Here is a 26,794-nt window from a genome sequence, read left to right on the forward strand (position 1 = left end):
ATGAAGGATCTGGGGATCAAAAAGGAGGCAAAGGTGTGGCCAGCATCATGATGCAGTGCATTAAGCTGCCACTTGTGATGCTGGCATCCTGTTGTGAGTGATGATTTGAGTCCACTTAGGATCCAGCAGCCTGCTGAATGTGCATGGGAAGCACAGTGTCCGATGGCCCCAGTGCTTGGGGCCCTGTCGCCCATGAGGGAGACTATGTTGGAATTCCTGGCTCCTGATTGGCCTGGTTCATATTTGACCATTGGGGCATTTAGGGAGTAAACCAGCAGACGGAAGATATCTATCTGTCTCTGTCACTCTGCCTTTCAAATAAACAAACAAATCTTTAAAAAAACAAAGAGGAAGCCAAGAAATAACTTCTTTTACTAAGGAGTTAACATATACAGTAAATCCTAGGTTTTAAGAAAAATTTTAGTTAAGGTTTACAATTTCATGCATTTCATATATACAAATTCAGAAACAGTGATTCTTCCCACTCTACCCTCCCTCCCACCTGTGCTCCCACCCTTCTTCCTCCTCTGTCTCCTATCCCCACTCTTAATTTTTGCAAAGGTCTGTTTTCAGTTTTCAGTTTCCTTTATACTCATAAGATTAACCCTATAGGAAGTAAAGAGTTCAACAAATAGTATGAGAAAAACAGCAACAACATTGTTCCTCAACAGTAGACAAAGGCTGCAAACAATCATTGAATCTCAAAATGTCAATTTCATTCTTATACATTTTAGATTATTAGTTACCACAGATCAGGGAAAACATGTGGTGTTTGTCTTCTTAGGATTTACTAATTTCACTAAGGATAATGGTTTCCAGTTGCATGCATTTTGTAGCAAAAGACAGGATCTCATTTCTTTTTAACTGCTGAGTAGTAGTCCATAGTGTATATATGCCATAATTTCTTTACCCAGTCATAGATATTTCCATTTAAAAATATTTGCTTATTTCAATAGCAAAGCAAAATTTGTTTTTAATTTGCATATATTTTATGTACAGCGAATCTCAGCAATTTTTATGCTAATTGGCTCATGTTATTCCTCATATTTTCCTGTTTCTCTTTTAGTTGGCCATCTCTGAAAAGGATTGTATGTGTATGTGTATTTCAAATGTATTGTTTATATTTTTTATTTAAAAAAATATTTATTCAAAAGTCAGAGTTACAGAGAGGGAGAGAGATCTTCCATCTGCTAGTTCACTCTCCAAATGGTCACAACGGCCAGGGCCAGGCTGGATTGAAGTGCCAGGAGCCAATAATTTCCTCTGGGTCTCCCACATGGGTGCAGGGGCCTAAGCACTTGGACCATCCTCTGCTGCTTCTCCCAGGTGCATTAGCAGGGAGCTGGATTGGAAGTAGAGCAGCTGGGACTTAAGGTGCCCATATGGATGCTCGTGTTGCAGGCAGTGGGTCTACTTGCTATACTACAATTCTGGCCCCTTTTATTTTTAAAAAAATTATTTCTTTATTTGATAGAGTTGCAGAGAGCAAATGAGAGACAAATATTCTGTGTACTGATTCACTTCCCAGATGGCCACAACAGCTGAAACCAGGGTCTCCCATGTGTGTGCTGGTGCCCAAGCACTTGGGCCATCCTCTGTTGCTTTCCCAGGCACATTAGCAGGGAGCTGGATCAGAAGTGGAGCACGAACTAGCACCCATATGGAATACTGGCTTTGCAGGTAGCAGTTTAACCCACTACATCAAAATACCAGCCCCTGTGTTGCTTATTTTTAAATGTTTACATTTTTTAAATTTTCATTTCAATTGAAAGGCAGACACACACACACACACCCACAGAGAATCTTCCATCTGTTTTTTCATTCCCCAAAATTATCAACAACCAGAGCTGAGCCAGGCTGAAGCCAGCAGCTGAGAACTCAATCTGGATCTCCTACGTGGGTGGCAGGGATCCACGTCCTTGAGCCATTACTTTCTGCCTCCCCTGGTGCTTGTAACTATGAAGCTAGAATCAGAAGTGGAGCTGGGACTTGAATCCAGGCACTTCGATATGTGACGTGGGCCTCCCAAGTGGCATCTTGACTGCTGTGCCAAATGTCTGCCCCTGATTGCTCATTTTAAATCCTTATTTTATCACTTTCCTCAGTATAAAGTCAAAAGTATCCTGGGTTGTACCTTTGTGTGGAGTGGATTTGTTCTTTTCTTAGTTGTTGAATGTGAATCTCCACTCACATTTTATAATAAGGAAACATTATATTTGGATTACCTTTACTGTTTCTAGGTACATCTTAATATATGAAAGAGATTCATTTTAGTCCAATTGACAATACAGCAAAATTGTGTCTTATTTTATTTTACTGTTCACACGTATTTTAAAATATTTTAATCCAGTTGACAGGATTCAGATTTTGTTTATTTGTTTAATATCACATATATTTTAAAGTAGAATTGTATTCCTTTAGGATAACTTTATTACCATCTTTTTAGCAGCATCCCTGCATAATGTGACCTCCTTGTGTGATATGACAGTATTGTGTGGTTTCTCTAAACTCATTCTTACCACTTACAAATTTAATATAATCTTCGGCAAGTTATGTATTCCTTTTTTTTTTTTTTTTTTTTTTTTTTGACAGGCAGAGTTAGACAGTGAGAGAGACAGAGAGAAAGGTCTTCCTTCCATTGGTTCACCCCCCAAATGGCCGCTACGGCCGGTGCGCTGCACTGCGCTGATCCGAAGCCAGGAGCCAGGTGCTTCTTCCTGGTCTCCGATGCAGGTACAGGGCCCAAGCACTTGGGCCATCCTCCACTGCACTCCCGGGCCACAGCAGAGAGCTGGACTGGAGGAGGAGCAACCGGGACAAAATCCAGCGCCCCAACTGGGACTAGAACCTGGGGTGCCGGCGCCACAGGCAGAAGAGTTGTCTAGTGAGCCACAGCGCCGGTGTAGTTATGTATTCTTTATAACTGGCTTCCTTTTCCTCATTATCACAACATCACTCACATTCAAAGCCCTTCATAGCATACTTGGTACATAGTAATCACTTAGTGAGTGAGAGCTATAACGATCTTTACAATCACGGTCTTCCAGTTCCTCCTGTAGATTTGCTGCCACTTTTGTTCCTATCGTTTTTAGTTGTTTACTTTGCCATTATTTCTGTCCCATGACCAGTTCTCCTTGTACTACATCAAGAAGAGAGAGTTCCGCAATTAATCAGCAACCTCATCCTCAGATACAGGCCCTATATCTTAGATTTCAGCAAAACCTTAAGCCGACTTCCTTCCTTCCTTCCTTCCTTCCTCCCTCCCTCCCTCCCTCCCTCCCTCTCTCTCTCTCTCTCTCATTCTCTCTCTCTTAAAGCTTTATTTATTTATTTGAAAGTTATTTATTTGTTTGAGTTACACAGAGAAGGAGAGGCAGAGAGAGAGAGAACCATCCGCTGGTTCACTCCCCAATTGGCCGCAATGGCCAAAGCTGTGCCGATCTGAAGCCAGGAGCTTCCTCTCGGTCTTCACATGCGGGTACAGGGGCTCAAGGACGTGGCCATCTGCTACTGCTTTTCAAGGCCATAGCAGAGAGCTAGATCGGAAGTGGAACAGCTGGGACGTGAACCAGTGCCCATATGGGATGCCAGCACTGCAGGTGGTGGCTTTACCCACTATGGCACAGCACTGGCACCGTGACTTAAAGTTAACCGTGCTGCCTGCATGAGGCAATGGAGAGCAGCATTCCCATTTCTCGAACTGGAAGAGATCCTTATCTTAGTTATGTTCTGGGCTAGGATTACTAACCTGTAAAGGTAGAATATTTTAAAGAATACCAGTGTAGACTACAAATATCCAAAGCATTTAATCCAGCTGCTAGCAAGGTAGTCTGTCCTTTGTAAGAATTTGAATTTTGTTCAACACCTCTAGTTTTTTTTTTTCCTCCTTAGCAACAGAGAAAAAGGGTTTCTGCTATAGTCAGGGCTGACTGTAAGCAAATTTGAGACTCAATTATTTTTCACTACCATGCCTGCAAAAATTTTTATAAAGATTAAATGATTTGGAAAAGCAGTTCTACTGATTAGTAGAACTGAGAGGGTCAATATGAAATGCGTAGATGTTTTGGGGGACAAAAGCAAGAGGTAGGAAATGTGTGGAGAGAGGATGGATTTAATAATAGAACCATACAGAGACAAAGCATACAGGGAGACGGGAAGAAAAGTGGAGTAGGAGGTAGGGTGCTCTGTTGCTAAGCAGCTGTGAACAGTCTTTGGTGTTGCCTGAGTAACAGTAGAAGGGGATAATGACTACTTGAGTTCTTTTTTGGCGTCAGCTAGTAGTGAGTATGTCCTCTTCTGCCTTTGACATCCCAGCTCACCCACTAGCCATCTGGTGGGAAGTTCATTTATTACTTTGAGCAAAGACAAGAGATCTGCTATTTGAGAAGAGATAGGCTAAATGATTTGAAAATCAAGGCTTAGCACGCAGTGTCTTTTTAAAAGCATGTACGCCTTCATTGTTTGCACCTTTTAGATTTGCTTATGGTAGTTGCTTGAAGGTCAAATATTTCCAAAACAGATTTTTTTTTAAAAAAACTTATTTATTTGAAAGAGTTATAGAGCAAAAGGGAGAACAGAGATAGAAGCGAAGAGAGAGAGAGAGAGAGAGAGAGAGAGAGAGAGAAACATCTTCCATTCACCAATTCACTCCCCAAATGGCTGCAATGGCTGGGCTGGGTCAGACCAAAGCCAAGAGCCAGGAGCTTCTTTCAGGTCTCCCATGTGTGTAGCAGGGGCCCAAGCACTTGGGCCATCTTTTGCTGTTTGCCCAGGCACATTAGCAGGGAGCTGGATGCTAGGTCTTGAACCTTCACTCATATGTTCTGCTGGCATTGCAGACAGTGGCTTAACCTGTTAAACCCCAATGCCACCCCTTCCAAACAGATTTTAAAAAGTATTTTACTGATCAGAAGTTGAGCAGGAAGATTCCAAGATGGCTGAATAGGGAAAAGACATACTGCTTTAGAGGAGGGGAAAACAGAAAGAAAAAAAAAAAAGTGGAAGAACTGCACTCCCAGAGAGAATTGGAGAGAAATATGCATTGGAAATCCTACAGAAGGAGGAAGAACATCGTGGACCTGCGTGGCAGGAGCAGATGCTCAGCAAGGAGCGTGACACCACAAACAGTCCCCGCAGCTGAGGGCTGGAGGAGATGTCAGCTTTGGAGGCGGAGGTGAGACCAGACTGCAGCAGCTTGTGCCACTGGTGATATTGCCAGAGGGAAAGCCTTGTGGACCAAACTGCCTTTGAGTCTGGCCTGGAGCCTTAACAGGGGGCAGGGTTCCTACCTAATCCAGTGACAAACCTGTTTCTTTCTCCCCATCCCCCTACAAGAGCGCCCAGCAACTGTCGGGGAAAAGACACCATTTTGACACCAGTAGAGGCTGTGGTGGCTCCTGTGCACACATGTGATTGGGGGATTTTACTAGAGGCAAAATATCCTTGTTTCCCACTGACTTTGAGTATGGCTGGGAAGGTTGACAGGGGATTGGATGCCCAGGAAGGACTGTGAGGTGCCCCCAGCCTCTCAACATGTCACAGACTCTGGGACTCAAGCCGCCAAAGTGAGGACCCACAGGCAGCTGGCACTCAGGACAGGACAGGCTGGCAGGGCAGAGCAAATCCTCTGCATCCTGTGTGCTGAGACCGTGGGAACTCTGCATGATAGGGTGCAGGGTGTAGCTGGGCCTCTGGGGAATCACTGTGTCCAGCGCCAGAGGCTCAGAGATCTCTGACTGCCTGGGATGGGTCATTGCAGAGGCATCCATGCACACACTGAGAACTGCACAGATCTTTTGTGTGATTCATGCAGCAGCAGGAGTGAGTGTTGTATCCAATGTGAGCAAGCCCCAAGCATTGATCACCTTGGAAGAGAGGAGGTGAGGATGTAATTACACCAGAAGAGGTGATCATACCCTCCCCACTGTTGACAATAGAGATCTACCACACTCACTTTGGGCATCACCGTTGATACTTGCCCACCCTGGAACACTGACTAGAGCTCCCTGGCCACATACAGCACACGCCTCTGAGTGTTTATCGAAAGAGCAGACACTCCACTAAACCACAGAGACATAGTTCAGAGATAAAATCCATCAGAGGAGAAAACCAAGGTATTTCCAAAAATGACTAAAAATAAATGCAGAAATTCAAGTAACAAGAAGACATGGGGCCGGCGCTGTGGTGTAGCGGGTAAAGCTACCACCTGCAGTGCCAGCATCCCATATGGGCGCCGGTGAAAGTCCCAGCTGCTCCACTTCTGATCCAGTTCTCTGCTATGGCCTGGGAAAGCAATAGAAGATGGCCCAAATCCTTGGGCCCCTGCACCCACGTGGGAGACCTGGAGGAAGCTCCTGGCTTTGGATCAGCACAGCTTCAGCCGTTGCTGGCAATTGGAGAGTGAACCAGTGGATGGTTCTCTCTCTCTCTCTCTCCCTCCCTCCCTTTCTCCCTTTCTCCCTCTCCCTCTCCCTCATCTCCTTCTCTCTCTGTGTAACTCTGACTTTCAAATAAATAAATAAATCTTAAAGAAGAAGGGAGACAACATGACTCTCCCAGTGGAGCACAACACTTCAATATTATAATGTGAATATGAACTGATTCATGAACTATCTGAAAAGGAATTCAAAAGATTGATCATAGGATTATTCAGAAGCAATGAGGAATAAATTTACAAGTCAAATCCATACATGACATAGAGGAATAATTTTCCCAAGATATTGAGCTTTTGAAGAGAAATCAAACTGAAATATTAGAAATGAAGAATTCAATATGTCAAATAAAAAATACAGTGGAAAGCCTTAGCAACAGACTTGGTGAGGCAGAAGAAAGAATATCTGAGCTAGAAGACAAATCATTGCAAATAGACCCCCAAAAAAGAAGAAATTAGAAAAATTAAAAAGCAGTATTAGAGATTGATGATGGTGTATTATCAGATGACCTAACATACAGGTCTTACAAGTTCCTAAAGATGTGTAAAGAGAGACTGAATTAGAGGCCAGCACTATGGCTCAGTAGGTTAATCCTCTGCCTGCGGTGCCAGCATCCCACGTGGGCGCTGGTTCTAGTCCCGGCTGTTCCTCTTTACTTAGTAGGACTAAGCAGTGTAGTGTTGAACTCTACTTTCCCAATCTTAGGAGGATAAAGTAAACTGAAAGTAGATCATTGTAAAAATCAAGAGAATAAGAGTGGAAGGAGGAGGAAGAGTAGGAGCATGGGTGGGAAGTATCAGTATGTTCCTAAATCTATATATGAAATACATGAAACTTGTTTACCATAAATTTAAAAAATTTTTAATTTTACTACAGAAAACTTTAAATATATACACAAATAGAAATATCACACAAGCATAATAAATCTCCATGTTCCTATAAGCAGTTAAAACTATTAACTGGTGATTAGTCTTGTTTCAGTGGTAGATCCTACTCACATTACTTTCCCCTCAACTGCACGTCCCATTACCAATTTCTTGGGCTTGGATTATTTAGAAGTAAAGTCTAGACATCGTACAATTTTATCAGTAAATATTTTAGTATTGAGCATTAAAATAAAAGAATTTAACAATACGCAAATGTAATGTAATTTCACACCTAAAATGCTAATAGTTCCTTAGTATCAAATGTGTTCAGTTAGGGCTCATACTTTTCTGATTTTCCATTTTTTCTCCAGTTCATTTGATTGCACTGGGATTGAAATAAGATTCATGCATTGTATTAGTCCACTTTTCATTACTTTAACAAAAATACCTGAGAGGAAGTTCTCTGGGAAGGAAAGGGTTTATTTCAACTCATAGTTTGGACATTACAGATCAGAATGGGGTGTCCCATAGTCTGACATCTGTGGAAGCTGGTCAGGGCGGGTGTGCAGGAACACACAGTGAGCCTAGGCTCAACTCAAGCTCACAGTAAACCAACACTCTAATAAGAAGCACCCTCCGAGGGCACACCCCTAAAGACCCAAAGATTTTCCATTGGCTACATCTCCTAGCCACAATAAGATCAAATCCCACTATTAATCCTTCAGCCATTAGCATTAAGACATTAGTTTAAGCATTTGCTTCAGTGTGGGGAGGCAAATCCTGTTGTACCCTTAACATATGTGTAATTTACTGATGTGTTTGTTAATTATCTTTTACTTTCTACATTGTCTTCCACCTTTGCTTTCTACCCTTGAAATTTATCTGTTAAAGAAACTGGTCCTATGTCCCCTAGTTTCCCACAGACTAGATTTTGCTGATTACATCCCAGTGGTGTGGTTTACTATGTATCTTTTTTTTGTTTGCCTGTATAGCATTAGATCCAGAGAGACCTGTTGGATTCAGGTTTGACTTCTCCAAGAGCACTTCACAGGTGGTATTGTGTTCTCTTGCGAAGCACTTAATGACTATGTATCTTTTTATAACACAGGCAACCATTGAAAATCATTGCAAGATGATAATGTTCTAACTGGAAATGTTTTCTTCATGTATTAGCTGAAATGGTTTATAAATTGAAACTTTCCCTCACCTTGAACTATTTTTCCACATGCAGGTGTTGTGTGCTGTTCCATTCATCTGCCTTGTCATATGCCAGCACTGTACTATTTTTTATAATAAAAGATTTACAGTGTCTTTTAAAAAAAGATTTATTTTATTTATTTGAAAGACAGAGTTACATAGAGAGGTAGAGCCATAAAGAGGTCTTCCATCTGCTGGTTTACTCCCCAAATGGCCACAATGGCCAGAGCTGAACTGATCCGGAGCCAGGAGCCAGGAGCTTTCTCTGGGTCTCCCACGTGGGTGCAGGGACCCAAGGACTTGGGCCATCTTCTACTGCTTTCCCAGGCCATAGCAGAGAGCTGGATCAGAAGTGGAGCAGCCAAGACTTGAACCGGCACCCATATGGGATGTTGGTGCTGCAGGCTGGGGCTTTAACCTGCTGCACCACAGTGTTGACCCCTAGAGTGTCTTTTAATATCTAGTTTTATTATGTCATAGTGATAACCCCTGCTTTCCTGACTGTAATTTTTTAAAAAGATTTATTTATTTATCTGAAAAAGTGAGGCAGAGAGAGAGGTCTTTCATTCGATGCTTCACTCCCCAATTGGCCACAACGGCTGGAGCTGTGCCAATTTGAAGCCAAGAGCTTCTTCCAGGTCTCCTACGCAGGTGCAGGGGCCCAAGGACTTGGGCCATCTTCTACTACCTTCCCAGGCCATAGCAGAGAACTGTGTCATAAGTGGAGCAGCTGGTACTCAAATTTGCGCCATGCCAGCACTGCAGACCAGGGCATTAACCTACTGCACCACAGCACCAGCCCCGATGGTTATTGTTTTTTAAAGATTTATTTATTTGAGGCCGGCACCGCGGCTCAATAGGCTAATCCTCCGCCTAGTGGCGCCGGCACACCGGGTTCTAGTCCCAGTTGGGGCGCCGGATTCCGTCCCGGTTGCCCCTCTTCCAGGCAAGCTCTCTGCTGTGGCCAGGGAGTGCAGTGGAGGATGGCCCAAGTGCTTGGGCCCTGCACCCCATGGGAGACCAGGAGAAGCACCTGGCTCCTGCCATCAGATCAGCGCGGTGCGCCGGCCGCGGCGGCCATTGGAGGGTGAACCAACGGCAAAGGAAGACCTCTCTCTCTGTCTCTCTCCCTCTACTGTCCACTCTGCCTGTAAAAAAAAAAAAAAAAAAAAAGATTTATTTATTTGAAAGAGTTAAAGAGAGGGAGATTCACAGAGAGACATCTGCCCACTGGGTCACTCCGCAAATGCTCACAATGGTCAGGGCTGGTCCAGGCTGAATGAAGCCAGGAGCTTGGAACTCCATCAGGCTCTTGTATGTGTGGCAGAGGCCAAGCACTTGGTCAGTCTTCCTCTCCTTTCCCCAGGTGCATTAGCAGGGAGCTGGATCAGAAGTAGAGCTACAAGGACTTGAAGCTGTGTTTATGTGGGTTGCCAGTGCCACAGGCAGTGGTTTAACCTATTTTGCCACAACGCTGGACCCTTTCCTGGCTATTCTGATTTGTTCTTGCAAATGGACTTTTTAGTGTATTTTTATAGCTCCAGAAAAAGAGGAATGATATTTTATTAGGAGCATCTTAATGTATAAATTAACAGAGAATATGACTTGCAAACATTTGATGTTGAATCTTCATGTCTGAGAACGTGCTGTTTGTTGAAGTTTACATTTTAATTTTCCGAAGGATTTATTATATCCCTATATTAGCTTGCTGTGGTTGCTGCAACAGATTACCACAAACCTGGTAAAAACAGAAATTTATTCTCATATTTCTGGAGGCCAGAAGTCTGAAATCAGTTTTACTGAGTCACAATGAAAATGGCGCAGGGCCATTCTCCCTCTGGAAATCCTGTGGAAGAATATGTGCCTGTCTTTCTCAATTTCTGGTGGCTGCTAGCATTCTTTGATTTATGGCCTTGTCATTCTTATCTCTGCCTCTTCTATAAATTATATCCTCCTCGCCTCTGTGTTTCGAGTCTCTGTGTCTCTTTTATAGGAATATTTATAATTAGATTTAGAACCTACACACATAATCCATGATATAGCTTCATATCAGGATCCTAAGTTAATCATGTCTTCAATAAAGAAACATATACAGGTTCTAGGGATTAGGCCCTAATACACTTGATGTTCATTATTTAGCATACTATAATTCCTCTCATGATTTTTGACTTGTCTTAAAAATCATGATTAGGTATTTTTGTTATTGTTCTTGTAATCTGAAAAGCATCTTCTTTCTCATTGTATCTCTTTTTTAAAAAGATTTATTTATTTATTTGAAAGAGTTACACAGAGAGAAGGAGAGGCAGAGAGACAAAGAGGTCTTCTATTCGCTGGTTCACTCCCCAGTTGTCCGCAATGGCTGGAACTGTGCCGATCCGAAGCCAGGAGCTTCTTCCGGGTCTCCCACATGGGTGCAGGAGCCCAAGGACTTGGGCCATCTTCTGCTGCTTTCCCAGGCCATAGCAGAGAGCTGGATGGGAAGTGGAGCAGCCAGGACTCAAACCAGCGCCCATATGGGATGCCGGCACTGCAGGTGGCGGCTTTACCCACTGCGCCACAGTGCCGACCCCCATTGTACCTTCTAACTGGTTAACATTTATATATTGAATTTTATAACTTGTTTCCTTACTAAATTCTCTTAATTGTAGTAGTTCTTCAACTGATTCTTTTCTGTGGATGGATTTATAATTATATCATCTGCATGTAGAGAAGTTAAGTAGTTATCTCAGGCCATGCTGCCAGAAAGTAAAAGAGCCAGGACCACAATCACAGATTTTATTTTCAGTTCACTAAGCTACATATTTGTTTCACTGACTATTTCACCCTATGGAAACTATAGGCTCAGGGCAATGCATTTTATAAATGGGTATATGTATTTTATTTATGTTATTTGCCTTTTAAAAATGTGACTTTTGTTTATGAGGGGATTCAAAATGTTCATGGAAAACTCATAATACCTTTCTACTTTTGAACGACCCCAGGGACAAGGGTCGTCAGGATGGCGACCCCAGAGACCCAGACCTCAGGCCAGAGGATGCAAAGAACATGAGGTGGTTTATTGAATGTTTGCGCAAACGGGCTCCTCAGCACCACAGGCGGTGAGAGAGCCCTGAGCAGGGGTTACAGCAGTTTTTAAAGACAGTAGCCACCTGATTAACATATGTATGCGGGGCGTTTGGTGATTAGCTATTTTGAAGGGCAAACTCTTGTTGCGATTTTATGGAGGGAAGGGATAAGTTTATACAATGGTCATAGAACCTTATTGCAACTCTTTTCCGGACTTCTGCAAGTGTTATCGCGTGAGACAGTTACACAGAGCAGTTTCACAAGGCAGTTTCCCAAGGTTATTCTGCAGGCAGGTGGAGACACAGTTATTTTAAGGGATGTCTACTGTCAGCAGCTAAACTTTTTAACCCTTTACTATAATATTATTTTAATATTTACTTTTAGCAGGGGTCTTACACTTTTTAAGATTTTTTTACTTGTTTGAAAGGCAGAACAGTAAGAAGAAGAGGGAGGGAATGAATGAGAGAGAGAGAGAGATAGGGAGGGAAGAAGGGAGGAAGGGAGAGAGAGAGATTTTCTATCTGCTGGTGCACTTCACAAACAGCCACATCTGAGCCAGGCCAAAGCCAGGAACTCCATCCTGATCTCCCACATGGGTGACAGTAACCAAACAGTTGGCCCATCTTCTCTCTTCCCACACATATTAGTAGCAGCGGGATTGGGGGTGGAGTAGCCAGAACTCAAATTGGCACTGCAGTGTGGGTTGCCAACATTGCAAGTGGCAACTTAACCCGCTGCATCACATTGCCAGCCCCATTTTCCCACAAACTTTTTATACATGCATACCCTGTGTTTTGGAAGTAAAACACTGTAGATGAGTCTGAAGTTGCCTTTAAACTCAGTCCCATTTCCCCTCCTCAGAGGCAACTACCCCTATGAATTTGGTGTATTATCCTTCCAGTCCATTTCAAAGTACGTTATGTGAGTAATTTTTAAAAAGATTTACTTATTTGAAAGGTAGAGTTCCACAGAGAGGGAAATATAGAGAGACAGATCTTGCGTCTGCTGGTCCACTCCTCAAATAGCCACAATGACTGGGGTGGGCCAACCTGAAGCCAGGAGTCAGGAGCTTCATTTGGGTTTCCTACATGGGTGCAGGAGCCCAAGCACTTGGGCCATTCTCTGCTTCTTTCCCAGGTGCATTAACAGGGAGCTGGATTGGAAATGAATCAACCAGGGCTGGAACTGGCACCTGTATGGATTGCTGGCATTGCAGGCAGCAGCCTAACCAGTTATGCCACAATGCCTAGCCCATGAGCGATTAAAAAAAAAAAAAATTACAAGTACAGTATCGAAATCCAAAAGAACGAAGGTACTTCAACAAATTCGTGGTAAATGGACTTAAAAGTTTATTTAGGAGCAAAAAATTTTGAAATCTGTGCTATTACAGGTCTTCAAAAAGTTCATGAAATGTATATTATGAAAATGCTATGTTTGTGATTTTTTTTGCACCAAAATACTATTTTAATTCTTTTACACTGACTGTTTGCAGTGCCCTTGTGTATCTATCTTCCTTTGTCACCCACTATCATTGTGTGCATTTTGGAGAAGGCAAACTTTTCTATACACGAAATGCAAAATCTGCTATTAGAACCAGATCTCCAGGTGAATCTGGTATCTTTCCATTATCACCTTGCCTCACTAAACTTTTCTCATTATGAAATTCTTATTAATTTGGAAATATTATTCTAATTTTTATTAAATTTCATCTGGTCTCTTGAAGTTAGAATAATTAATGAAAAGAGAAGAAAAATGTAAATACCAGTGTAAGGCAATTTTTGAGTATTGTGTACTTACTAAAAAGCCAAATAAAAGTACCTCCTGAGTGGGACGTTTTTTCATTTAGCCTACAGAAGGATCATTCAGGTGGGAGTTATACCTTGCAGCAGGGTAAAAAATGACTTGCTTACTTGAATTAAATAAATTTGGACATATGATAATGACAAAATCAGTTGAAGAATACATGTGATACAAAATACCAGCACTTAAAATTAAAACATTCCTGACTCCAGAGTAGGGGAATTAAACAGAATTCCAGAACATTTTATTCAATAATCTCTTCTGTTCTCCAAATTGGAAAGAAGAGTCTTCACTATTCAGAAAACCCCATTAAAAATAGAACTTGCATTTTATTGTTGAGTGAAATGTTGATGATTTAGACCAGGAATTGGAAAACTTTTCTGTAATGGGCCAGATAGTATTTTCAGCTTTGCAGGCCATGTGGTCTTTTGCCCTACTGTTGTAGCAAAAACACCCATAAATAATACATAAACAAATGAGCAAAAGTGGCTGGATTCCGATAAAAACTCATTTATGAAAACAGTTATGATGGGGAGCAGCAACTAGGCATTTGGCCTGGAGATTAAGACGCCAGGTAAGTTGCCTGCATCCTGTATCAGCGCTTGGTTCAGTACTGCCGTCTCCACTCTGACTCCAGCTTCTTGCCTAATGTGCACCTGGTGAAGCAGCGGGTGATGATGTAAGCACTTGGGGTCCTTGCCACTCATACGAGAGATCTGGATTGAATTCCTGGCTCCCCGGCTTTGAACTAAACTGGCCGAACTTCAACCATTTGGTTAGTGAACCACCAGATAGGCTCTTTATTTGCTCTATCCTCCCTCCCTCTCTCTCAAAGAAGTAAAAAAAAAAATTTTTAGGTGGGATGGATGTGACCTGCAGACTGTAGTTAAATCTTTCTTGAGATGAAGACAAGCAGCATACCGTTAAATGTTTGATAACTGGCTTTTCGGAGGGAGAGAGGTGAGCCCCCACTTGTAGCATTTGTTATTTGTGGAGTCAGTAGTTCATTTCAGGCTACCAATTTGACATTACTGAACAGGGAGATAGAAAGGGATCCGTAGTGTACACCACTGCATGTTTTTATCACATAACATAGGGTAAAAAACCTCCAGAGTATAAATGTAAGATGAAATAGAACAATTAGGAAGTGATGAGTTTTGACTGTCTATTACTTTTGTTTTTTAATATAATTGATTTAATTGCAGACTCAGATAACTTGATTTTAAGGATGTTTTATGACTTTTTTTAAAAGGCTTATTTTTTAAAATGTATTTGAAAGGCAGAGTTACAGAGAGGAGGAGAGACAGAGAGAGAGCTTCCATCTGCTGGCTCATTCCCCAAATGGCTTCAATGGCCAGGGCTGGGCCAGGCAGAAGCCAAGAGCCAGGAGCTTCTTCAAGGAAATTGTGTTAATATGCAACTTTTGCACCAATCTTATTCATCTCTTTTAATAAGAACCTTAAAAAATTGTTCATTTAAGTGTGAATTAACTCTGTGTCAAATTTACTTTGCTTCTTGGTTTATCTCAACTTATAAGTGGCAGCATGTATAATAAATTTAAGTCCACAGAGTCTGTCAATGTATCATAGAATAATAAATGTTACTTATTGTTTATTTGATTTTCTTCCCCTTAAGGTATAACTGTGACGCCTGACGAAGAACAAAACTTGAATCATTATGTACGGGTTTTAGAGAACCTACTACTAAGTGTTCCCACCAGGGATCAAGGCCGTGAGAAAAAATCAAAGTCTCCAAGAAATGATTATTCTACAGGATCGAGGGCATCAAAGGAGGTAACCACATCTGCTCCACCTGCAGAATCTTCAACTGAGAATGATGTTTTAATCAATCCTGTCAGTGAAGAATCGACATCTTCTCCTCCTAGAGGCTTCACACTGGAAATACAAAGGAAAAAACGGACTCAGAGTACAGCCTTCTGGTCAATCAAACCAAACAATGTTTCTGTTGTTTTACATGCGGAAGAACCTTACATTGAAAAAGAAGAGCCCGAGCCGGAGCCCGAGCCCGAGCCCGTTACGAAAACTACTGTGGCAACCACGTCAACAACAGAAGTATTTACAAGTCTGCCTGGCACCACTTTAACCAGAAGCACTGAGATAGCCATGTCCACAGAGTCGGAAGATGTTCCTCAGCTCTCAGGTGAATATGACTTAGAAAAGCTCGAAGAACCAACGTATGAACGACACTCGACCTTGGATTATGATGAAATCTTGAGAAAAATCTCGGATATGAAACTCCAGGTGCGGCGGGCACCTTTCTTTGACAACAGCAATCCGGAATACAGAGAGGACATCATAGCCTCCAAAGAGCACCTGAAGCGCAGCCTCGCGCTTGCTGAAGCAGCCGAGCACAAGCTGCAGAAAATGTACCAGTCCCGCCTGATCTCAGTGGGCCAAGACAGCAATGAAGCCAGTGACATGGAAACTGTTATTAACATGCTGTATAACTCCAGGTATAAGTTATCTGAATATTTCGATATCAAATATATTCCACCAGAGATGAGAGAAAAAGCTACTACAGTATTCAATACACTGAAAAAAATATTATGTGCAGGTCAACTGGAAACTCAAAACCTTATTAGAAAGTTATTAAGCAATAATATAAAAATTTTAAACCTACTTGATATTCCATGACAAAATTGATTTGGGCAAACTGCATTCATTGACAGGAGAAATAAGCATATTAGTGTTTTCAACAATTATACAAAAATATTTTCTATTGCAGCTCAGTATGTTTAACATCTTTATATGTAATGTGTCATGAGCATTTTTTATGCACTAAAAATTCAGTAATTTAAAATAAACTTTTGGTTCAGGAGTCTATAGTTTTTGCTTATTAATTTTAAAACTTGTGAAGATATACTCCTTAAAATGTTCAAGCTTTTATTTTACTTGAATAGACTAATTAAATTCACATTTTATAACTTAAGAGACTGTGTGTACCATATGCATATATATGGATAAGTATATATATACAACTGTATACATATGACATACATATGACTAACATAAAAGAATTGCATATAAATGTAGAGTTTGGGGGATATATAGCTTTTATTACTCTTCGGAGAATCTGTTTTAAGTCAGAAAACCATATTTGGGGCTTGGGTCAAAACTACTTTTCTTTAGATACATGTGCACTTTCTTTGAAAAGTATGTGATTATATTAAGATACATTCTTGTTCTTTTGTTAAGCACTTTTGAAAGTAACAATGAGCAACTGTAACCTGGATTTTTAATGAAGTCATTATTATTTCCTCATTTTTGTGTATGTGTACATATACATGGAAACTTTGCAAATCCTTTGTCATGGAGTATAATTGATGCCATTAGGTTAACTGTGTAATAGTACAGCTGTGGTGCCGGCAATTCTGTTTCATAATTTAAGTATTGTATTCAAATTCATTCATTCATTCATTAAGCCAGTTACGTATTGACCTTCTACTAGGACAAAATGCTGGACTTTGGGGATATAATAATACGACCTAATCTCTCTGAGATTACATTATAGCAGAAAAGACAGACGTTAAACAGTTACAGCAATTTAAAAATTTCAGTTGTGACAAGTTGTTAGGAAGATGTGAGATGTTTGACATCATCTAGACCAAGAATAATGGAAAAGCTATCCTGAGAAAGTGGGAATTGAGGCCTGAAAGATGCGGTGTGTGTACAAGGGCAAAGGGTGTTCCAGCAGAGGAAACTGCATGTGTGAATTCTCTGAGTTTATGAGAATGGCAAAGTCGGGAAGAGCCTAGAGTCTAAAAGGAAGGAGAGGGGTCAGTGTTGTGGTGCGGCAGTGCTGGGAGAGCATCGGAAGATTGGTCAAGGTCTTGGGCCTCTGTGCCTGTGTGGAAGACCGAATGGAGTTCCAGCCTTCTGGCTTCAGCCTGGCCCAGCCCCAGTGTTGTGGCCATTAGGGGAGGGAACCAGCAGATCAAAGATGATAGATTCATCTCTCTTTCTCCCTCTCTCCCTCTCTTCCTCTCTCTCTCTCTCTCTCTCTCTCCCCCCCTTCCTCTCTCTCTCTCCCTCCCCCCCCTCCATCTCCCTCTTTTCCTTCCTCCCTCCCTCATTTCCTCTCTCTGTAATTCTGCTTTTCAAATAAATAAATACATCTTTTAATAAATGAAAAAGCAAGGAAAGGAGAGCATCCCAAGTTGGGAATGTTGATTGTACACAGGGTGGAAGTAGATCCTACAGGCTCTGTTGAATATCTAAGTGGATTTTAAGCAAAGGATTGATCTTTAAAATTTTTAAAGCAATATTCTGGGTATAGTTTTAGAAGGAGGTCAAGGCCGGCGCCGCGGCTCACTAGGCTAATCCTCCACCTTGCGGCGCCAGCACACCGGGTTCTAGTCCCGGTCGGGGCACTGATCCTATCCTGGTTGCCCCTCTTCCAGGCCAGCTCTCTGCTGTGGCCAGGGAGTGCAGTGGAGGATGGCCCAAGTGCTTGGGCCCTGCACCCCATGGGAGACCAGGATAAGTACCTGGCTCCTGCCATCGGATCAGCGCGGTGCGCCGGCCGCAGCGTGCTACCGCGGCAGCCATTGGAGGATGAACCAACGGCAAAAGGAAGACCTTTCTCTCTGTCTCTCTCACTGTCCACTCTGTCTGTCAAGAAAAAAAAAAAAAAAAAAAAGGAGGTCAAAGAAGTGCACCATGCATAGACACATTTAGTTTGGAGCAGATAGAAAGAAGTAGAAATTAGGTAAATCAACAGAATTTGGTGGTTAATGCATATGGAGACCAAGGGAGTGGCAGAGATCAAAAATAGTTCCTGATCACAATGGTGTCTTACCACGGAGTTCCTGGATTCAATTCCCAGCTCTAGCTTCTGAGGCTAGCCTCCTGCAAATGCTTGCTGGCTTGAGGGACTGGATTCCAGCCACCCAAGTGGAAGACCTGTTCCCTGCTTCTGGCTTTGGCCTTGGCTAACCCCAGCTGTCGCAGGCATTTGGAGGCCATGCCAGCACATGAGAGCTCTGTCTTTCTCTATGTTTTCCTCTGTCTCCCTACTTCTCAAATAAAGTTTTTAAAATATTGCAGAAATTTTGTTTTGTAAGAACTATACTATTAACTAAAGCAACAGTGTTAGCATGGAAAAATTCAAACAAATGCAAAATAAACTAGTGTAATGAATGCATGATCCATCATGTAGTTGCAACCATTATCTACTAATAGCCGATCTTCTTCCATGTATACCCTGTCACTTCCCCATTCCTATGTTATGTAGAACTACATCCCAGATACTTTATCATTTCACCTGTAAACATAACAACGTAAAACTATAAGCTTTTAAAACAACCTGACCACACTATCACAGAAATTTAGTGATTATTATTTTTTTTTAGATTTATTTATTTGAAAGGCAGAACTACAGAGAGGCAGAGAGAGAGAGAGAGGTCTTGCATCCACTGGTTCAGTCCTCAAATGACTGAAATGGCTGGAGCTGAGCTAATCCAAAGCTAGGAGCCACGAGCTTCTTCTGGGTCTCCCACATGGGTGCAGGGGTGCAAGGACTTGAGCTATCTTCTATGGCTTTTCCAGGCCATAACAGAGAGCTGGATCAGAACTGGAGCAGCAGGAACTCAAACCAGTGCCCACATGGGATGCTGGTACTGCAGGCAGTGGCTTTACACCGGCCCCATACTTTTTAATTTAAAAACTTGGTTTTCCTGAGTCCCGGGTTTAGCTTTATTACTTAATAGAAGTCTAACCTCTTTTTTTTTTAAGATTTATTTATTTGAAAGGCAGATACAGAGAGGGAGAGAGAGAATTATATGCTTCCATCTGCTGCTTCACACCCTAATGGCCGTAACAACCTGGGGCTGGGCCAGGCCAAAGCCAGGAGCTGGAAACTTCTGGGCCTCCCACGTGGGTGCAAGGGCCCAACCACTTGGGCCATCTTCTGCTGCTTTCTCAGGCATATTGGCAGGTAAGCTGGGTTGGAAGTGGAGCAGCTGAGACTCAAGCCAGCACCCATATGGGATGGCTGGCACTGCAGGCAGAGGATTAACCTATGCCACAGAGCTGACCCTAACTGTAACCTCTTGAACACTAAAATTAGTTATTCAAGAGTTCAATTAAAACATAATTTATGGGTTTGGCACTGTGACGCAGCAGGTTAACGCCCTGGCCAGAAACACCAGCATCCCATATGGATGTCAGTTCAAGACCCAGCTGCTCCACTTCCGATCCAGCTCTCTGCTATGGCCTGGGAAAGCAGTAGAAGATGGCCCAAGTCCTTGGGCCACTGCACCCACCTGGGAGACCCAGAAGAAGTTCCTGGCTTCAGATCGGCGCAGCTTCTACCATTGCGGCCAATTGGGGAGTGTGAATCATCGAATGGAAGACCTCTCTCCCTCTTCCCCTCCCCTCCCCCTCCCCTCTGTCTTTCACTCTCTCTCTGCCTCTCCTCCCTCTATGTAGCTCTTTCAAATAAATATTAAGAAACATAATTTATGGATATTTAATACATTTCTGAAAAAAAATTTCAAATTTGGAATTTAAAAAGTGTGCATAATATATAATCAAATAACAGAGCTTCAAATTTCAAATTCCATCAGGTACATACTCAGCAACATCAGTCTTTTGAAGGTCTTCAAAATCTGTTAAATGATTCTTTAATATAAAATAATAAACTTCCAAATTGGTAATTTTTAAAATTTAGAATGTATGAATCAAGATCAAATAAAGTTCCCACATTTATATTGGTTGATGTATTATTTAGCTTTTCATTACTACAACTAAAATATCTACAAGGAGCTGCTTTGGAAGAACAAAGCTTTATTTTGTTTCACCGTTCGGAGAGTTACAGTCCAAGGCGGGGCAACCCCAGTGGCTCAGGCATCTGCTGGGCAGAGATCACATGATGAGGTAGGAAGATGGGAGAGAGAAGAAGTGCACTCTTCATCTGCCCTCTCGTGATCTCTTCTGCAACCTTCATGAGTCCCCGAAGGAGCTCCCACCCAGCAATGCAATGCAATCCCATTGCTTTCCAAGGTCCCACCTTTAGGCATCATCACTGGATTAAATGCCATCCCTGACCCATCAACCATTACTCCATTAATCACTACCGTAAGACTTCGAGGTTTGAAGTCTGCATGAGTTTGGGGCTCCAATTCCAGTTCAGATCCTGACGGTTTGATGGATCAGTCATTTTTTTAAAACTCTTTTTAATAAATATAAATTTCCAAAGTACAGCTTTTGGATTACAGTGGCTTTTCCCCCCCATAACTTCCCTCCCACCTGCAACCCTCCCATCTCCTGCTCCCTCTCCCATCCCATTCACATCAAGATTAATTTTTAATTCTCTTTATATACAGAAGGTCAATTTAGTATATATTAAGTAAAGATTTCAACAGTTTGCACCCCCACAGAAACATAAAGTGTAAAGTACTGTTTGATAACTAGTTATACCATTGATTCACATAGTACAGCACATTAAGGACAGAGATCCTACATGAGGAGTAAGTGCACAGTGACTCCTGTTGTCGATTTAACAATTGACACTCTTGTTTATGGTGTCAGTAATCACCCTAGGCTCTTGTCATGAGTTGTCAAGGCTATGGAAGCCTTTTGAGTTCGCTGACTCCGATCTTATTTAGACAAGGTCATGGTCAAAGTGGAAGTTCTCTCCTCGCTTCAGAGAAAGGTACCTCCTTCTTTGATGGCCCGTTCTTTCCACTGGGATCTCTCAGAGATCTTTCAGTTAGGTCTTCCTCTCCCCCACCCCCCAGTGTCTTGCTTTTCCATGCCTGAAATGCTCTCATGGGCTTTTTAGCTGGATCCGAATGCCTTAAGGGCTGATTCTGAGGCCAGAGTGCTGTTTAGGACATCTGCCATTCTGAGTCTGCTGTGTATCCCGCTTCCCATGTTGGCTCATTCTCTCCTTTTTAATTCTATCAGTTAGTATTAGCAGACACTAGTCTTGTTTATGTGATCTCTTTGACTCTTAATTCTATCATTATGATCAATTATGAACTGAAAATGGATCAGTCATTTTTAATCTGAAGATTCAACCTCGCTTTCCCCCTTGAAATTTCTCATCAAAGAAAGAGGTCATTTGTGCTACAGTTCCCTGCAGTGGATTTTGTTGATTGCATCTTCAGTTGTGCTTTAGCGTGTTCTCCTGTCCTCCGTTTTCTCTACATCAGTAACTGGATCTAGAGAGGTGTCATCAGACTGAGGCTTGCCATCTCTTCTCTCTCGGCAAGGCGGTGTTTTATTCTTCCATCTGGTTACGTCTCTAGTTTAGAAGAATTTGATGATCATTATTAGCTGGGTAGATGTATCAGGTGAGGCAAAGTGGAGATAGCATATATCTATAAAGAGAAACATTATTATAGCTGTTATTTGATTCCTTGGTGATCCAGTGTGTATTAGACACCAAATACTCAAATCTTTCTTTTTAAAAATATTTTTTGAAATACTCAGTTCATAGACTCCTCCAATGATGACCTTCTTATTTTTTGACATTACTGATCTTAATTTTCAAAGCAGTTTTAGGCTTATAGACAAATTCACAGGAACTATAGAGTTCCCTTTGACCTCCCTCTTCTCCCAGTAGTTTCCCTATTATTTACATCTTGTGTTAGTGTGGTACAGTTACTACAAATGACGAACCTACAGTAACTCATCATCACCACCCAAATCCATAGTTTACATGAAGGATTGCTCTTTCTAGGTTTTTGGACAAATGTGTAAGGACACATGTTCACCCATATTCTTTCATTGTCCTGAGAATCCTGTGAGTTCCACCTGTTCATCCCTGCCTCCCCATATATCCCCTGGAAACCCACTGCTCTTTTACGGTCTCCGTAGTTTTGATTTTTCCAGAATGGATATTGGATTCATGCAGTTTATAGTCCTTTCAGACTGGCTTCTTCCATTTAGTGATATGTGTTCAAGTTTCCTTCATATCTTTAAATGGATTTTCTGCTCACCAGCTGAAGGGCTTCTTGGTCACTTCCAAGGTTTGGCAGTCATAAATAAACTGCTGTAAACATCCATGTGCAAGTTTTGTGTAGACATAAGTTTTCCACTCCTTAAGGAGAATACTAAGGAGAACAATTGCTGAATCATATGGTCATAATATGTTTAGTTTTACAAGAAATTGCCACATTGTCTTCCTAAGTGCTGTGTCAGTTTGCATTCCCACCAGCAATGAATGAGAGTTCCTGATGCATCCTTGGCAACAGTTGGTGTGTCCAGCGTTCTGGATTTTGGCCATTCTGATAGGCTTGTATCTGTTATCTTATTGTTGTGAACTCTTATTTTTAATTAACCTTTTTATTTTGTGAAGATTACAGTCACATGTGTTTGTAGAAAGAATACTGAGAGATCTAGTTGGTGTCCCATTTATCCATTTCAGGCAATGGAAATACCTTTTAAAACTCCACAATATAGCAACCAAGATATAATGTTGATATAAGATACAGACCATTTCTGTCACCATAAGGATCCCTCATGTTTGCCTTTTATAGCCACACCCATAACCCTCTCAGCCTCACCCCTCCCTAGCCACTGGTAACTCTGATCTATTTTCTTTTTTAAAGATTTATTTATTTATTTGAAAGGCAGAGTTACACAGAGAGAGGAGAGGCAGAGGGAGAGGGAGGTCTTCCATCTGCTGGTTCACTCCCTGGTTGGCCGCAATAGCCAGAGCTGTACCCACGTGGAGCCAGGAGCTTCTTCCGAGTCTCACATGCGAGTGCAGGGGCCCAAGGACTTGGACCATCTTCTACTGCTTTCCCAGGCCATAGCAGAGAGCTGGATTGCAAGTGGAGCAACTGGGACACGAAGCGGCGCCCGTATGGGATGCTAGCACTTCAGGCTGCAGCTTTACCAGCTATGCCACAGCCCCAGCCCCTGTTCTCCATTTTCACAACTTCATCATTCCAAGAAAGTTATTTGGGTGGTGTCATCCAGTACATATTTCTTGGAACTGACTCTTTGCACTCAGGTTTATCAAGGTTTTTGCAGGTATCCATTCATTTTTTATTGCTGAGTACTACTCTACAGTTTAACTATCCACATATTTAAGAACCAATGCTTTGCTTCCAGTTCTCAGTGAATACAAAATACAAAGCTGCTAAAATATTAATTTACAGGCTTTTGCATGAACATCAGTTTTCAATTTCTCTGGGGTAAATGCCCAGGAGTGCAGTTGTTATGTTGTATGGCAGTTATAATTCAGTTTTATAAGAAAAATCCCACTCTTTTTCCAGAGTGACTATGTCATTTCATATAACCACCAGCAATATATGAGTTTCCCTGAGACCTCACTGGCATTTGGTGTTACCACTCTTTTTTAAAATGTAAGGTATGCAATTTAATGATTTTATTACATTCACAAAGATGTAAAATCATATCTGATTTCAGATTATTTCATCATGCCCAAAGGAAATTCTGTCCCCAGCAATTATTCCTCTGTCCTCTGCCCCTAGCCTCTGACCACCACTGATCTGCATTCTCTGGGTTTGCCTCTCTGACATTTCATATAATACACCGTGTGTCATTTTGTGGCTGGCTTCTTTCATACATAATGTTTCGAAATTCACGCATATTGTAGCCTGTATCCGTATTTATGCCTTTTGTGATGGAGTAAGCCTCCATTGTATGGATATGTATTTTGTTTATGCACTCATCAGTTGATGGAGACTTGAGCTGTTTGCAATTTTTGGCTTTTAGGGATAGTGCTTCCATAAAATCCATGTATGCCTTTTTGTATGGACATGTTTTAAGTTGTTTTGGGAGTATGCCTTGGTGTGGACTTGCTGGTAACCTTGTGTTATAACTTTGAGTTATACTCAAAGTGTACTTCCAAAGGGGCTGAATAATTTTGCATTCCAACTAACTATATTTGAGAGTTAAAATTTCTACACAACCCTTCCAACATTTGTCATTGTCTTTTTTATTACAGTGATCTTTGTGTATGTAAAGTGGTCTCTTGTTGTTTTACCTTATATTCTCTAATGGCTAATGATGTCGTACCTTTTTGTATGCCATTGGTCATCTTTGTATCTTCTCTGGAGAATGTCAGTTCAAATCCTTTGCCTTTTAATTGAGTTACTTGTCTTTATCATTGAGTTGTAAAAATCCTTTACATATTATGGATACTGGTTCCATATCATTTATATGGAACTTTCTCTTCCATGCTGTCATTTGCTTTTTTCATATTCTTAATAGTATGGTTTGCAGCACAGAAGTTTTAAATTTTGGTGTAATTCAATTTATATATGTTTCTTTTTCCCACCATGCTTTGGTAGCATATCTTAGAAACTGTTGCCAACTCCAGGGTCCCTAATTCAGTATGACTAGTGTCCTTCTGAGACATCCTATAAGAGGAGGAAAATACTGTGTGAAGACAGACACACAGACCTCACACCATGTGATGACAGAACCAGAGATTGGAGTGGCCCAGTTCCACAGCAGGGACTGCCAAGCATCAACAGTCCCCTGTAGAAAATAGGACAGGGAAAGGAAGGACTCCACCCGGAATCACAGGGGCCCTGGAGACACCTGGTTATAGAATTCTACCCCCTAGAGTCACAAGAGAGTGACTGTCTCTTGTTAAAGCCAATTAGTTTGTGACACTTTGTTATGGTAGCCCTAGGGAATTAAAACAGCCATGGTGTTTCTTTTTATATACACAATCCTTAATTCCAGATGCTAATATTTATTAGGGATTTTTGCATCTATTTACTAAGGGATTTTGGTCTGTGGCATCCCTGTTTTGTACTTGGTATCAGGGTAATATTAGTTTCATCAAATGAATTAGGAAGTGTTGCTTTCTATTCTGCTTTCTGGAACAGATTATGTCAATTGATATTAATTATTATTTCATATTTGATAGCATTCCCTGTTGAACCAGCAGGGTCTCAATGTTTCTCCTATGAGAATCTTTAAATTGTAGGTTAAATGTCCTTAATGATTTCAGGGCTATTCAAATTTTTTGTTTTATATTGGGTGAGCTGTAACCATTTATTTTTCAAGAAATGACTCCATTTCATCCAACTTGTCACATTTGTGTTTTTGAAGTTGTTGACATGATTCCCCTGTTGTCTTTTTTGATGTCTACAAGGTCTTTGGTGATACACCCCATTTCATTTTTGATATGAATAATTGATGTGTTCTCTCCTTTTCCTTTTTCAGTCTTGCAGAGAGGTTTTTCAGTTTTATAAATCTTTTCAAAGAACTAGTGAAGACTCATTTCATTAATTTTCTCTATTATTTATCTTTTCAATTTCATTTATTGTGTCTGTTTATCTTATCCTTTTTTCTTGGAGTTTATTTTATGCTTTTTTTTTTTTTGTAGGTTCCTGAGGTTGATGCTTGGATGATTGATTTAAGACTTTACCTCTTCCTAAAGCATGCATTTAACACCTTATATGTTCTTAGCAGAACTATTTTTCCTTTTTTTTAAATAAAAAGATTATTTATTTATTTGAAAGTCAGAGTTACACATAGAAGGAGAAGCAGAGAGAGAGAGATTTTCCATCCGCTGGTTCACTCCCCAGATGGCTGCAATGGCTGGAGCTGTGCCGATCCGAAGCCAGGAGCCAAGAGTTTCTTCCAATCCTCTCATGTGGGTACAGGGGCCCAAGGACTTGGGCCATCTTCTACTGCTTTCCCAGGCCATAGCAGAGACCTGGATCAGAAGTGAAGTAGCCAGAACTTGAACTGATGCCCATATGGGATGCCGACACTGCAGGCAGTGCCTTCATGGGCTACGCCATAGGCTGGCCCCTAGCAGAATTATTCTCACTATGTCCCACAACTTTTGATATGATGTTTTCCATAAATTCAGTTTAATAAATTTTTTATTTCTCTTGAGACTTCCTCTTTTACTCATGGATTGTTTAAAGGTGTATTATGTAATATCCAAATGGTCAGAGTTTACTGTAATCCTCCATTCTTGATTTCTAGTTTGATTCTTTTGTGTCTCAGAAAATACTATATGATGCAATCCTTTAAAAATTTTAAAGGCAGTTACAGAGAGAGAGGGAGAGACACGGAGAGGTCTTCCATCTGCTAGTTCACTTCCCAGATAGCTGCAATGGCTGGGCTATGCCAGGCAGAAGCCAGGAGCCCAGAGCTGCTTCTGAGTTTCCCACATGGGTTCAGGGACCCAAGCACTTGGGCCATCTTTCACTGCTTTCCTAGGTGCATTAGCAGAGAGCTGGATTGGAAATGGAGCAGCCAGGTGTTGCTGTGGATTCATTATGAGAGGAGGAGCGCGGTGGGGGCAAGAGGCGTGGAGTCACCACACAGACTCCAGGAGTCGGGTGAAAGCAGGCCAGAGGTGAGCAGCCCACAGACTCATTTATTTCAGTTGGTACAGCAGCTTATATAGCCAAAGCAGCCAATCTGATCAAGGGGCGGTTTATGCCCTAACAATCACAGCCTGTTG

The 26,794-nt window shown here is 41.6% G+C and overlaps 1 protein-coding gene across 1 annotated transcript; it reads left to right on the forward strand.

The window, feature by feature from the left end:
* Positions 1–25,758, forward strand: SPESP1 (sperm equatorial segment protein 1). The gene is made up of 4 exons (XM_062206664.1): positions 1–33; positions 1,067–1,088; positions 14,996–15,833; positions 25,700–25,758. Exons 1-4 carry the CDS (start codon positions 1–3, stop codon positions 25,722–25,724), a joined length of 918 nt encoding a protein of 305 aa, XP_062062648.1. The 3' UTR covers positions 25,725–25,758.
* Positions 25,759–26,794: the final 1,036 nt, after the last annotated feature.

Source organism: Lepus europaeus, chromosome 11 (genome assembly GCF_033115175.1).
Source record: "Lepus europaeus isolate LE1 chromosome 11, mLepTim1.pri, whole genome shotgun sequence".
NCBI lineage: Eukaryota > Metazoa > Chordata > Mammalia > Lagomorpha > Leporidae > Lepus > Lepus europaeus.

Coding starts and splice junctions, on each gene's coding strand:
- SPESP1 (XM_062206664.1), top strand. CDS start 1: ATGAAGGATCTGGGGATCAAAAAGGAGGCAAAG. Junction 34..1,066: donor GGATCAAAAAGGAGGCAAAG/GTGTGGCCAGCA, acceptor TTTCTCTTTTAG/TTGGCCATCTCTGAAAAGGA. Junction 1,089..14,995: donor GGCCATCTCTGAAAAGGATT/GTATGTGTATGT, acceptor CTTCCCCTTAAG/GTATAACTGTGACGCCTGAC.